The 15403-nt window shown below is 46.6% G+C and overlaps 1 protein-coding gene across 1 annotated transcript in view; it reads left to right on the forward strand.

Moving 5' to 3' along the window:
• Nucleotides 1-15403, forward strand: part of LOC119390989 (pre-mRNA 3' end processing protein WDR33-like) — a 277891-nt gene that overhangs the window by 6719 nt on the left and 255769 nt on the right. The window contains 1 exon segment of the mRNA XM_049415008.1: nt 12762-12830. Coding sequence (XP_049270965.1) covers nt 12762-12830 — 69 coding nt within the window.

Genomic DNA, 15403 nt, shown 5'->3' on the forward strand with positions numbered 1-15403 from the left:
GCGGCACATTCTGGCCAGGGGCGTAGCCAGGGGGGGGGGGGGTCGGGGGGGTTCAAACCCCCCCTCAAAATTTTTCAGTTTTGCTTGCGTATATATACACACGCACATACAAACTCACGCACAAACATACATAAAGTATGGTTGAACCCCCCCCCCGAAAAAAATTTCTGGCTACGCCCCTGATTCTGGCGTCGAGAAGTTGAGCGGTGCGGTAAAATTTTATGGCACAAAATGTTATCGCGGTACGCAGGGTACGCACTAACCGGTAGGCATAGGGCGAACCACTATGGCTTAAGAGGTCAGCGAATGCATTGGGCTCTATGGGACTCGGTCGGGGATTCGTCGCAACTACGTTTTAACTGTTAGTACGTTTAAAGTGGGTACGTATTAATGAGGTTTGACTGTACATATCCGCATGCGCCATCTGTCGGAGGAACAGTGTGTGTCTTCATGTATCCACCACTTGGGTCCCTACACTTGTTCATGGAGTTTGGAGTGTTTAGCGCAACTCAAACTGAGCACAGTCAGACCTCGTTAATACGTGCGCATTTTAAATGTACTAACGTTTCAAATGTAGTTGCGATGAATCCATGACCAAGTCTCATAGAGCCTAATGCATTTGCTGACCATTTAAGCCGTAGTGCTTCGTCCTATGCCTACCGGTTAGTGCGTACCGCGATAACTTTTGGGCCATAAAAGTTTACTGCGCCGCTGAATTTGTCGACGCCACAATGTGCCCCAAAGGGCTTTTCCATCTTTTCGAGAAGTGCGGAGATCGGTTGATAGGTTATTCCGACTTCCGCGCGATTGTCGTGATGCCTTTGCGGGTAAGCATTGGGAATGAACGAAGTCGAGGTAGTGGCGACCAACGAACGCGACGTATGATTTATTGCCGACGTGCTTATCACAATTGTGCGCGTCTGGTGTACCGCTGCTTTAGCGGGGGACGCTGCTCTTAACACTTTCGTGACCGCACCTATTCCCATCGATAGTATGTTATCGATGACTTCAAGATCAAGTTTTGGCACTCTCTGAGCAGTTCTGGACAGCTAACGCAATACAAAGCATCAAATAACATGTTTTTTTTTTTCAGTTTTGTTTGCGAGTTTGTTTTTTCCACTGCTGGGAGATTTTTAAAGCTCGTTCGCAGTCGGGTAGGTGAGCGCTCGTTGTTTCAGACTTCGCGTCGACGCCGCTCGCGGGTGCTCCACAGAAACGGCGAATTTCGACGGATTCCGATTAATGTGAGCGGGAATCTCTGGATGATGGTAGCACCACAGACGCGGAAGACGACTTCGATTCGCCAGGCTTCAGTACGGACGGCGAAAGTGCGTCAAACCTCCCCGGAACATCAGCAGCTCTCCGCCGGTAAGTTTCGTCTTCTCCTCGGGTCGTTTTATCATTGCCGCGCGTCGATGTAAACGTATCCGGTGCGTTCTTAAAATAACAGCTGTTATCTGCAAGGCGTTAACTTCATTCGGGCGGGAGCATTTGGCGCCCGCTGCAGAAAGAGCGCAATTCTCTTCGCGAAGACGGCGCGGAGCGGACTTTGAGCCAACGCTCCGGTGTCCTGCGCGGCGGCGTCTTCGTGTTGTTTTTTACTGCAGAAGACGTCAGAGATATGCAACCACACAGATAAGTATGCGTGGATGCATACTTTCGAAAAGCCAACATACAGTGAGAGGGACGGATCCATGGAGGGCGGTTACGGAAGAGAAGATGAGCAAGTTCGTCTCACTCCATGTGTACATGGTAATCGTTCAAGTCCCGCGCTTGCATTGGTGCTGGTGTCGACGACACATATTTCGAGGCCTTTGTCCACCGTCAGTGATGCCACGGAAAAGGTTCAAGGCTTCTTGAGTGTCTCTGATCTGAAAAAGACGACCGTCGCATCCCACGAAAATCTTCACCACGTGTCTTCTCTATTGCAACACATGATTTTTCTACGCTATCTTTTAACCACGTTGGAACCTTTCAGTGGATGAGAAAATGGTGAAATGTGAAGATCGGTATGGTATTCGGCAGTATATGAGCGAGAAAGAGGTCAAATGAGGGTACAATTATGGATTTTTGCAGATTTGGTACAGGCTACACTGTTCATTTTAACAAATACACAGGAAAATTGAAAAATACCAGAACTGCTAACTATGCTAGGAAAGTTGAACAGAAAAAAAAAATTTTTTCCCGAAACATGCGCAGCCAGCCTTGGTTTCACCGCGTCGAGAACCTGCATCGCGCTGTGGCATGATAGGCATTAGTGCCTATATTCTTGTATTTATGTAAATAATCTTTGTACTTACAGAGCTTATATTTCCACTATTATTCTACGAGGGCTTTGCGTTCAAAACGTATATTTCGATTTTTTTTTAATGTTTAACCTTTGCAGAGTAGCATTGATGTTTTTATGAATCTTTCTTTCTTTTTGATGCATTTTTCTTTGTTTGATAATGTTTTTTATTATATTGAAATAGATCCGTTGTTTGAAATTAATACTGTTGGAAAGGCCAATTCTTCCTCTATCGTTTGATACCCTACACTATAGCATCAAGTATATTCTGTGGCAGGAAAAAAAATATTTCCTGGGCTAGCCAAAAACAACTGATTTTTCCGCGGTCACGAAAGTGTTAAAAGAGCTTTCTCATTTCTTGATCGATTTTGATGATACTTGGTGAGTTTATGTATATTCGTGTGCTGGTTTCAAATATGGAATTGTTTTTCTAGTATGACTGGTAGTTTTTAAAATATAGAATATTTCATGTGCCTTTTGGGGAGCAAGTTTTTTTTAAACAGAGAAAGTAACAAAGTAAATCAGCATATCACAATAACCTGGAATCAAAACTGAGTGCAATGCAACAAAAATGGATGTTCTAAGCCCATTAAAACAAAAGTTATGGTACGTTGAACATTCACAAAGGAGCTCCCAGCTTGAAATTGACGCACTCGTGAATGTTCAACATACCATAACTTTTGTTTTAATGGGCTTATAACATCCATTTTTATTGCATTGCACTCAGTTTTGATTCCAGGTTATTGTGATATGCTGATTTACTTTGTTACTCTCTCTGTTTAAAAAAAACTTGCTCCCCAAAAGGCACATGAAATATTGCATATTTGAAACCAGCACACAAATATGCATAAACTCAGAGAGTATCATCAAAATCGATCAAGAAATGAGAAAAAAATTTTAAGAGCACTGTCCCGCCTTAAGCCTACAGCACGCTTTTAATAGGCGGCAATCTGAACACGCTGAGCTGCCGATAGCTGCCGTCTCGGTGTGCGGGAACGTGTTCAAGCACGCACCGCTTCGTAGAAAGGAAAGCAGCTCGCTGTTGCGGAGTTGAACGTTGTGAGGCCCAGGCGCCGAGAAACCTGGCTGTCTTGAAGCTATCACGCTAAACGCATGCGTACGGCACAACAAGTGTAGCGCACTTATAACCATACTGCATGCTTTTATTGGACGGCAACCCAAACGGGCCTCCGTCTGCTGCCAAGACCGCTAGAGCATCGTGAAGTGTGCATCGCTTGCAGGAAGCTCATAATTGCTGCATTAACCCAACAAGATACTTGCCGCATCTGTGCACAGTCTGGAGCGGAGTGGGTACAAAGAACACTCCTACGGAAAATGCGCGCGTATGGCGCAGCCGCGCAGCGAGCGGCTCGAGAGTGACAGCATGAGCTCAGTAGGCAATGCGCTGCACGCAACTAGCCGAGTGACGGTTGGCTTCACGCGGCCGTACCGCGTTTCACTGAAACTGTGTCAGTTTTCGCTTAGTAGCAGATTGCAGTACAGACACGTATACGTGTATCACGCAAAGTCAATACTGTCCGTCCTATCGCTACATCAGTCGCTGCATATCCCGGTTCCTGTAATAGTTTCGAAATGCTCCTTGGTGTCTCCACCATGCGCTATCGGACGGTCAAGAGTGCCAGAATATTTTCTGCACCTTGGTAAAAAGAAAGAAAAGGCTTTGTGGGGGCTACTTTTGGCAACATTTGCTGTGACAATGTATTTATTTCTTTGTTGGCGGCGATGGCACATGTCAGGAAATGCAAACTTGGTGGTTAATGCGTACTACCGTTTAGAGCATAGTTATGCTGCGTTCCCGGCAGGTGCACATTAACGAGGTTTCACTGTAAAAAGAAACAAAGGTAGGGATAGAAGGGAGGACAGGACGACAGCGTGAGCCAACGTTTTTAGATTACTTCAGTTGGCAAAGAGCGCGGCTTTCCAGTGGCGCGGGGCGGCTCGCCGCGATCGCCAACCAGGCGGGGGCGCTGCGTTCGCATTAGGATTGGTCTCGGCGCGTCGTCTGCTACTGCTCTACTGAATGAAAGGGGTCGACAAGCTACTACCACAACGATACAATTAACTCGATGTGGTAGTCTCTCTCATTTCACTTAGCTCGAGCGAAACGCCCGTCTTAGTTGTATCTGAGCATTATAACAAGAAACAAGCAGCATGTAAGACAGGACATGAAAAAAAAAAATAAGTTAAAGATAAAGCGAACACTGCACAGTGCGCTTACCCTCATTCCGTTTCCCGTTCTAACCGGCATTATTTCTCGCCAGTATATGTGCAAATCATCTTGAATGCGTATTACGCCTGCTGTTGAAAAGCCTACGAATAAAAAACCAGCAAGAAGGCCAGAAAAACACGTCTTGTCATTTTCATTCGATTTCGTGAAACAGAATACAACAGGTACATTATTTGCAGTGACGTATTTACGAGTGTGTGCGAGTATTCGAAAATTTCGATATTCAAATGGAACAGTGCCTTCTTCGATTCTATCATCGAATCGAATAGCTGTCATTTGTAAGCCCGAATATTTTATGAATATTTCAAAATGTCAACTGCAATGAAGCAAGGCCAAAATTGGCGCAAAAGTACGATAACTGTCATCCCTGTAACTGTCATTCCAGAGCGTTCCTCCCGCCATACGCCTACAAATGCTTTGTACCTATAGCATGCGCCCATTCTAATACGTATCGACCTTCTTTTACAGCAAAGCTGTATATGAGTATGGGCGAAACCTAAATTTTCTACATGAATTTTCGGCAATGTATATACTTTGATGTATTTATGTACCCACTCACACGGGCCGTGAAGGGCCTGCTGTATACTTAAAAAAAATATATGGAATGCCCTTCTATCTGCCATAGTCCTAACCGACCTTTCTTTCTGGCATTACTTCTCATGCAATGTCTAGTTTTGATACCTTTGAGTATAATAAACAAATAAATAAATAAATTTTCACCTCATTGGCTCAATAAAATTTCCTGAAACTTGCTGAGTTACTAAGGTAGCTGACTGGGCTGGTTGGATATTCATACCGATAATAAACAGCGCGGAATGAATGAATGAATGAATGAATGAATAATAAATAAAGATATGAATACAAGGACGTGAACATCAATTTACACTTCTTCTAATTAAGAACGGCTGTTTCATAAATTCGTGGCTTATTCAAAAAGTATACCTTGTTCAATTCTATTCGCTTCTGTCACTATTCCATTCGGCCTCAAAAATCACTATTCGCACACCCCGCAACCGCTACGTCGGTTCAAGCTGGTTACGATGACGGAACTGTACGGGAAGCCTTCACATTAGCTTTAATTTCTTTTTTTGCGGATGCGACCTTTTCTGAAGGCCTTGGGCTTTTGCAAGCGTCTTTGGCAGCAAAATGTTGTGCAGCAGTGGTGGTCCGCCTCGGTAGTGCAGTGGATGGTGCTCGACGGCTGACCCGAAGGTCGCGGGTTCGATCCTAGCCGCTGCGATCACATTTCGATGGATGTGCTAGAGGACCGTGTGATGTGCGATGTTACTGCATGTTAAACACCTGATGGTCTAAATTTCCGGAGGCAATACAACGACGTACTTCATTATCATATCGATCGTGGTTTTGGCACGTAAATACCCCAGATATTATTGCAGCAGTGGTGTCCTTGTGATCGGGACAACCGACAGTTATTTTGTCACATCACAGTCCCGAAATGCGCCAAGAAGGGTTCAAAAAGTGTCGAAACAGACCCAGTTGCTTTGTACCTAAACTGAAAACAACTTGGTTTCAATTCCTCTAAACATAAAAAAGCTCCCATGAAGAAATGTCGCGGTACGGGACTTGCCGAAGCCGAAACGTACCCCGAACAACACGGCGCGCTGCACCTCGGCATGTCGAGAATCGGCGCTTACACTTCGCGGTATCTACTCAAATACGTACGCACGATCACAGCAAAGAGCTCATGCCTTGGTGGAACGCGTGAAACCTCAGAATACATGAGTGATTAACGCGCGAGCACCAACAACGCAACAAAAGCACACGGCTAAAGCAAGCGTCGCCCTTCGTACTGCATCTCAACCGATCTCAACGCTACGCCAGCGCCACCTCTCGCGACGGCGACAAAACCTGGCCGCCTCTCGAAGCTAGTTTGCAAACTGAAATAATCTAAAAACGTTGGCGTGAGCGCTAACTTCCAACTGGTTTTATTGATCCGTGACTCCGATGCTATTTTATACTCTCGGCGCACCATGTAACATACGTGACAACAAGGACACCAAAAACATGTTAACAGATTTTAACCATTCAGCCTACATGCGTCGCCGACCGAGAAAAGCCAGTTTTTGCTTGACAGGGCTGTAGATGGTGAGCTTACACATGCATCACCAAGCATTTTGATAGCTTTTGCCTTAAAGGGACTGTCTACCATCCTTCATCGCTTTTCTGTTTTGTACCGCAATGGAAAGCATACCGTCTGAAGTGTCCAACCTTGCAGCGGTTTCTCTGGAAAGTGAGTAGAAATTTTTAAAACAGAATTTTTCCATCTGCGTTCGGTCTTCTTCCATTGGCATGAAACATGCCCACAACACTGGTTGGTGGATGCGATGACGATTGTAGTGCCAGTATGGTGTGCTAGAGTGGGGTAGTGTGCCGTCTTCGCAGCAAACCAATGGGACAACGGTGGTCGCTTTTGCGATGATGCCACCAGTAGGGCGCCACGATCGGAGTGCCCAGCGCGCGAAATTTAAATTTAAATTGCGAAAATTTTTGTCGTTCTTGAGTCAAATGGTCACGTAACACGATTGAAGCTAAATATATTTGCAAGATTTAAACACTTAAACACATTTGGTTGCATTATTACAATAAATAAAGATGCTTCTGTGTCGTCTGAGCTTGCCCAATTTCTATCGCTGAGCAGCGTCCCGGATCGTCTGCATGCTTACTGTTTGGATTGCAAACGGCATAAAAAAGCACATCACTGTTCATTCCATGCATATATACGCCTGTCTAGCTATCACACTAATTTGAAGTTATGCGTCGAAACACACGAGGAGGTCCGGAAGGCTAACATTAGCAGTATCAGGTGAGTTCCACGCCCACCCGCCACCTGCATCAGCCAGAAGAGCAGTCGCAAGGTTTTCGACGAAAAAATACAACACTCAATGACGAATGCTGCTCCATTTCTTTAGAGATTTTACTCCTCAAAGGGGTGCCAAAACGCAGGAATGCAGCTAAATGCACCACGGTGTGTTCGGAGTGTTGGATTTATCCTATGTGAATAAGTCCGTAATTCCAATCGGTCTTCAAAAACTTGAATGCATCAGGCTTCCTCAAACACTGAGTCTGCCATGCACACAAAAAAATTCGCTAACGTGTCATGAGAAACAGAAGGGAACGATAAGCAAGTTTTTCACGTACACTGTTGTCCTTTATGAAAGGGAACGCACGACCGCGTGGCCTGTGCTCTGCGACAGGTGTGTACAGTGCCATCCACCGTCAGCTAACGAAAACACGCCTGCTTTTGGCGTCATCCATTGGCAAACAAAATAACGAGCTATGGACAAGCGCTGTTACATTACGCTCCCTCTCTGCATGCTCGCTCAAAGGGGACGTCTGCAGCTCGTCGTCTGCTGCCAAAAAATGGAGCGTGGTGCGCGAGCGCGATGGAAAGCGCTGTCTCTCGGCTTACGCGATAGGCGAGGGCGATGGTTTGTTGTGGTTTGCTTTTTCGAAGCTGTGTGACTGAACACTTCGACGATGCTCGCGCACCGCGCTTCATTTGTTGCCTGCGGACGAGGTGTGGCAGGCATCACCCGTTGCGCGAGTAGAGAGGGAGCGTATTTATGACAGCTCTTGTCCACCGGTCATGGCTCATTATTTTGTTTGCCAATAGATGACGCCAAAAGCGGACGTTTTTCCTTTCGCTGTCCGTTGATGGCGCTGTAGGCAGCCACCGCAGAGCGCAGTCCACGTGCTCGCGTGTTCCCTTTCATAAAGGACGACAGTGTACACGCACGACCAGCGCGGCAACTACAACTACCGATCTTGGAGGCTTTGTATCTCAGCTTACCATAAATTACTTCAGGGGGCGGCGTCAGGTGGCGACACAGTAGTTCGGAGTGCTCTGGCATCGCAGGCTGTCATCGCAAAAAGAGCCACGTTTCTGGCGCCAGACGGCACACTACCCCATTCTAGTACACCATAGTGCCAGTAAAAATTTAAACCGAAAGCGCATGTGATTTCTGTAGGATTACTTTACTTTCGCTGAACACTATTGTAATGAATGTAACAATTGTTTTCAGCGTGCTAGCGGTTAAATGAAGCCTTATACGATTACAGAACAATTGTTTTGCTGTAATCGCAGTCTGTGCGTTTATTTTAGCACTGCTGCCGCAATCCAAGCCAAGTTGATTCATCAAAACGAGACGATAAATGCACGCCTTCACAGCGCAGCACGTGTGAGACATCCTAACAACAATACAGCGGCACAGTACGACCAGCGCAGAGAGCCGCATTGCATAGTGCATGAGTTGAAGCAGACGAAATTGAAGACTGGTGCCGCAAGCAGCGCCACTGGGCGCCTTCTTGGATGCGTGAGAAAAAAAAAAGCAAGAAATTATTCTCTGACGCAGCCAAAAGCCGCCTCTAGTGCGTAAAATACAATTTCAAGTTATACATGTTTGTTTTTAAGCAAAATGAGTCTACCTGCGAGGATTTCTTGTCCTACCAGTAGATTGACTACATCACTGTTGGGTGATGCTAGCGGTCATTCACGATTTTCAACATCAAATTAAAAATAAATTCCTTTTTTTTTTTATGGGGCAAAAGCATGCTCGTTGTCGCCGATGTGATAAACGATCTTCTCATTTTCACCACAATCGGAAAAATTTTTCCGAGCGGTAGACAGTCCCTTTAATAATTTCTCATGTCAGCTGATTGTAGCTGCGACCCAGGATAACGCATTCTTGGTAACAAGGTGCGCAACCACCTGTTTTGCAGTGCACTGCAAGAACATTCGTGTTTTTTTTGTTTTTTTCCCCCGAGCAAACTGCAGCAAATTTGCAGGCTTCCTAATCTGAACAAGGTGACTCATACCAGCTGTGCTAAAAACCATAAAATGAAGTTTGTGAACTGCACCCGCGGTGTTTATAGATTCCCGCCCTCATGTGGTAATTACTACGTCGGACAGACAGGCCACTGCCTGAATGATAGGCTGCAAGAGCACTGCAACAACGCTAAGAATTGTATTACTGACGGTGGGTTTCTTAAAAGTTAAATGTCGCCGCTTCTAGTTCAGGGCATGGCCACTAGATGCGGAAGATTGTGAAAAACTCAATAAATTCCCAAAGTTTTTGCTTGAGAACTGGTTGTGTCAGTCAATTTCAGCACCCAAGCTTTCATTTGGACTGAAAAACTGTGGCAAAAGTTTTGTTCAGTATCCCTTGAACACTTAAAACATGCTCTGCACTTGTCACATACCACCACCGACACCACCACATGCACATGACAATAATTTTTTCACCGGAATTGTAGTCGGCAACGGTTCATTTTTTCATCGTGATGTAGCAGGCGAGTTTCACACCAATATGCGGACCGTAAACGAAATGCTCTTCTTCAACAGCTCGTGCCGTGTTTGTGTTTTCTGGCATTTTGTGCGCATTGCACCAAATCAAAATGAAGCTTCTGAATGCTGCACCCGCTGTGGAAAAAAAGACTTATTGTTACAAGCGGCAATGTCTCCACAGTTCTGAAGGCATGTGTGCAGCCTATTTGCGCAGACTCGAAACGAAAGTACTGGTTGCCGTGGCCATCTGTCACGCACAAAACCGTGATCACTGGTGACATCATCAAAGTGCCCTTGCATTTCTGGAGGCACTTGTGGCCTACATGTGCCGAATCAGGAAGAAACTGCCTGCCGTTTGCTGCAGTGCTGTGAAGAAACTCTTCTCACTGATGCTCAGTCATGGATGGGTCTGAAGGCAGGCAGCGAAAATGAAACTAGTGCTCTTTGTTGCAGCCACTGCGGATGAAAGCACAGTGGCTGCTATTTTTTGTGTGGCCACAATTTGAAGAATGCATTCACAAAAACCTCATTTAACTTGGCAGTTTGACCACCGGCACCAGAAAAGCTTAAATTTATTGCCTCCACCTTCCTTTGTTGCAGCAGTGAACATTCTTTACATTGAAAGTGCACATAAGCAAGCTTTATTATATACAGTCAAACCTCGTTAATACGTACCCGCTTTAAGCGTACTAACGGTTAAAACGTATTTGCGACGAATCCCCGACCGAGTGTCACAGAGCCTAATGCATTACGGTAGGCGAAGCACTACGGTAGGCGTAGTGCTTCGTCCTATGCCTACCGATTAGTGCGTACCCTGCGTACCGCGATAATTTTTTGAGGCATAAAATTTTGCTGCGCCGCTGAACTTCCGGACGCCATAATGTGCCGCCAAAGGTTTTCCATCTTTTCGAGAAGTGCATAGATTGGTCGATCACTGATTCCGACTTCCGCACGATTGCGGCGACGCCTTTGCGGGTAAGCATGGGGAAAAACGAAGGTGAGGCGGCGGCCACCAACGAACGCGCCAGCATGACTTATCGCCGGCAACCTTATCATAATAGGTATCTTCAGGTATCTGCTTGGGCACGCGTGCGGCGCAGCACTACTTTAAGCCTACTGCATGCCTTTAATAGGCGACAACCTGCACGCGCTGGGCCGCCGATCCCTGCCGCGTCGTTGTGCGGGGCCGTGTTCAGACACGAAACCTCTTTGCATTGCCGCTATCACGCTAACCGCAAGTGTACGGCACAGCAAGCGTTGCGCTGTTGTAACCATACTGCATGCTTTTATTGGGCGACCGCCCAAACGCGCTTCCATCCACTGCCAGGACCGCTAGAGCGTCGCGAAGTGCGCATCGCTTGCAGGAAGTTCGTCATCGCCACGTTAACCGAACGAGCTACTTGCTGCATCTGTGCACGGTCTGGAGCGAAGTGGGTACGAAGAACACTCCCACGACAAATGCGCGTGTGCGGTACAACAAGCGGCCCGGCATTGACGGCGTGAGCCGAGAAGGTGACGCGCTGCACGCAAATAGCCAGGAGACGATCGGCTCCACGCAGCCGTACCGCGTAGAGGTGTGCACGGGCTCCGGGTAGCCCGAAAGCCCGAGCCCGACCCCGACCCGGCCCGCGGGCCGACGTATTTTCACCTCGGGCCCGGGCCGGGCTCAGGCTACTTGCAGTTTTATCGGGCCGGGCTCGGGCCCGGGGCAAAGCCCGACTCAAGCCCGAAATATAGAGAATGAGCGGGAATTGTTTTCCAGCACGCATGCAGCGCCTTTTCCACGACCGCCCTTTACCGCTTTTTCTTTCCATTCGCTACTTCAAACAAAAGGGAAGCAGGTAAAGCACTGCCTGTGCTGCACTCCGACAAACAGAGAAGTAACACCACCTGAGCTAGTGATGGCGCCACGCGACTGTTCGCGTTAGATATGAGTGAAAATGCACGCGACAGCGACCCAACGTAGATCGCCTTTGTGCAAGCTGACGCTTGCATGGGCATACCCCATACACGTGACGGCTTTGGCGAGCGAACTCCATTGTTGCTGGCATGAGGCCGTCTACTTGTAATTTGTAAATCTGTGTAATAGAGACTGTTCGTCGTGTGTCGTTTGATCATATTCGATATGCTCAATAAAATGCCAAATTACCGGAAAACGATGTTTTGTTATCGCAGCGAACCTTCAAAAAACCGGGCCGGGCCGGGCCCGGGATTGTGTTTTCGTACGTCGGGCCGGGTCGGGCGGGCTCGCAGCCCTTTGCCGTCGGGCTCGGGCGGGCCTTCGACAAAGTCAGCGGGCCCGGGCCAGACTCGGGCTCGGAAATACAGCCCGTGCACAGCTCTAGTACCGCGTTTCACTGGAACTGTGTCAGTTTTCGTTTAGGAGCAGATCGCGGTACAGACACACGCAAATATATCGCAGAAAGCCGACACTGTCCGTTCTGTCGCTATGTCGGTCACTGCGTATACCGGACCCTGTAATAGTTCCGAAATGCTCCTTGGCGCCGCCACTGCGCGCTATCGGACGGTCGTGCAAGAGTACCAGAATCTTTTCTCTACTTTGGCAAAGAGAAAGAAAAGGCTTTGCAGTGTGTACTTTAGGCAATATTTGCTGTGGCACTGTATTTATTTCTTTGCTGGCGGCGATGGCGTACGCGAGGAGATGCAAATTTTTACTTGGTGGTGAATGCGTACTACCGTTTAGTGCGTAGTTATGCAGCGTTCCCGGCAGGTACGCATTAACGAGGTTCCACTGTATATAGAAATTAAAAATGCATACTAATGTTCCTTGGAAAGGGTAAGTATCCTTTGTTATATTGTGAACATGGTTATATTGAGCTGTGTTTGCAGCATGGAACTTTGTGCTTGGACATGTGCAAGGCAGCCCCAGCATTTGAGCCCAATGTGTTATGTGTGTGCAGAATCGAGTCTGGCAGAGGGACTACCGTGATGCAAGGGCCCTGCAGCCGGATTCAGGCTACTACACTAGGGTGAGCAGTGATTTCCCGCGTTAACTGGTGCAGCATTCCTCTCCTCATGCTGCTGAGTGAGTCGGCTTCGAGGGCTCTGCCTTTAACTACTGAATGAGAAACAGTGGCACATAGCTTGTTTTATACACTTCCAAGCAGCAAAGCAGCAGAATGCACTGACTGGCAAGTGAGCTGACATTAATTGGGACATAACTTATCAAGTACTCTTGGGCAGTGACTCTTGAGAGTTCCCCTGTGGAACATGCATGCAGGAAAGCACGGAGAAAGCATAACAAAGCATGGGGGATGCCTTGCGGTTCCCCTACAGCAGAAGACCTGGAAAACTTCAGGCAAGTCAAATCCCAGGGTAGGAGAACACTCTGGTAAGCAGTGCGAGAGAGCTGGACAAGATTCATTCTAAAAAGAGACAGGGCGTGCAAACACGGACACAAGAAAGAGATCAGGACACCACAAACGCCGACTAACAACTGAAGAGACGCACAACGGCTGAAAAGAAAAAAGGCACGTACCAACTAGCTCAGCTCTCTGTTATTCTAAAAATGGACAAGATTTATATCCAACATCAAATCTTACACAGATGAAGGGAAAGTGTGAAGTAGGGTACCAGCAAACCTGTTTGCTACGTTTGGTAAACACCGAAGGAGAAAGCTTGGAAGATCACGCTAATTTTCCAGGTGCACACTTTGAACACATGTCCAGTTCATCGCACTACTCTGGTACATTCCAAAGGTACAAAGCACATATGGAGCAACAAAAGTTTGAATGGAAATGTACAAAAAACGACGTATATAACCAACCATTCTGCTTAGCAGAACTGCTGGCGTCACTAAGAGTTGCAATAAATCTGTCCCTGGTTCCGATCGAGTAACACTATACCAGATGTTGAAACACAAACACCCCTCCTTTCCCTTTACAACGTTATGGGGTCCTCTGGCGAGATCCCCTCTGCTTGGAAAGAGGCTATTACCATCCCACTTGTGAAGCGGAAACGATCCATCCTGCGTTTCAAGTTACAGGCACTAACAAGTTGCCTTTGTAACGTATTTAAAAGAATGATTAACTGCCGCTGACTCAATTTCCTAGAATAAAACAAATTGCTTGACCCATACCAGTGCGGCTTTCAAGAGGGTTGATCCACCACTGACCATCTCATATGTATCGAGGCACAAATTCATGAAGCTTTTGTTCACAAACAGTTCTTTCTGTCTGTGTTTCTTGACATGGAAAAGGCCTATGAGACCACGTGACAGTTTGGAATACTGAGCGACCTTTCACACTTAGGTAATGTGGCAGGATGCTAAATGTAATCGAAAGTTACTTTTCAAACAAAGCACACAATACACATTCAGATTGGAAATGCTCTATCACGACCATTTGTGCAGGAAACTGGAGTATACCACAATGTGGTGTGCTCAGTTGTATGCTTTTTCTTATCAAAGTGAACTTGTGTATTTGCAACCCATAAACCATGTTTTATTCTACATACATTGATGATATCCAGATAGCATTTAAATTGTGCAGTGTTGCAATTTGTGACCGGCAGATCCAGCTCAATCTGAACTAGGTGAGCAAATGGGCAGATGAGAAGGAGTTCAGGTTAAATCTACAAAAGAGCACCTGTGTTCCTTTTCCTAGAAAGAGAGGCCTCCACCAAATCCCGAAATTGATCTGCATGGTCAACCTGTAGAGCACAAGTTTCTAGGCCTGATTCTGGACGTGAAGCTCACCTTTCTATCACACATTAAATCTCAGAGAAACAGGTGCATGAAAACAATGAACATTTTAAAGGTAGTGTCACGCAAACTGTCTAATGAACTTGTACAAAAGCCTCATACACAAACGACTAGGCTGTGGGGCCATAGTCTATCAGTCTGCCACGCCAAGTGCTTTGAAGATGCTGGACCCTGTTCATCGTTCGACTTTCGAATGGGTGCGTTTAGAACGAGCCCTGTTAAAAGCCTTTATGTAGAGTCGAACGAATGGTCACTTCACCTACAAAGGACGTACACAGCCTTTGTGTATTTTTTTAAAGCAAGGGGAACAGTGTAGATCCTACATATCCAACCATAAACGATCTGTCCAACTCTCGTCTTTTCTCTAATTGTCCTACAGTGAGACTCACTTCGTGTGAGAGTTCTGGCAGAAGACATGGATGTCTCTCTCCTTGAATTTCTCTTTTACAAATGTTACCTAACACACACCTGTTACACACATTCATATGTTCTTTCTAGAACTAAGCACAAATATTCTTGTCCTGAATATCTGTAAATATTTTACAGATGCATCTAAGTCTTGTGATGGCGTGCCCTACATAGCGGCCAGTCCACGTTTTTTTAATGCTCGCATTCTACACCCCAGTGATTCCACTCCTGCGCCAAAGTGCGCCAAATTGTATTTACTGCGCCATCCTGATAATATCGACAAAAATTGCGCCAAACTGCGCCAAAGTCTGGGGTTTGGGGGCGTCTATCACCGGGAATTGCACCGCCGGCGCGTCAGAACATGTGCAGCTTGATCTTGGGGCTGCCAAAGTCGCAATCATGGACCGAGAATTATTCCGCTGAATAAATAGC

Source organism: Rhipicephalus sanguineus, chromosome 4, assembly GCF_013339695.2.
Source record: "Rhipicephalus sanguineus isolate Rsan-2018 chromosome 4, BIME_Rsan_1.4, whole genome shotgun sequence".
Taxonomy (NCBI): Eukaryota; Metazoa; Arthropoda; class Arachnida; order Ixodida; family Ixodidae; genus Rhipicephalus; species Rhipicephalus sanguineus.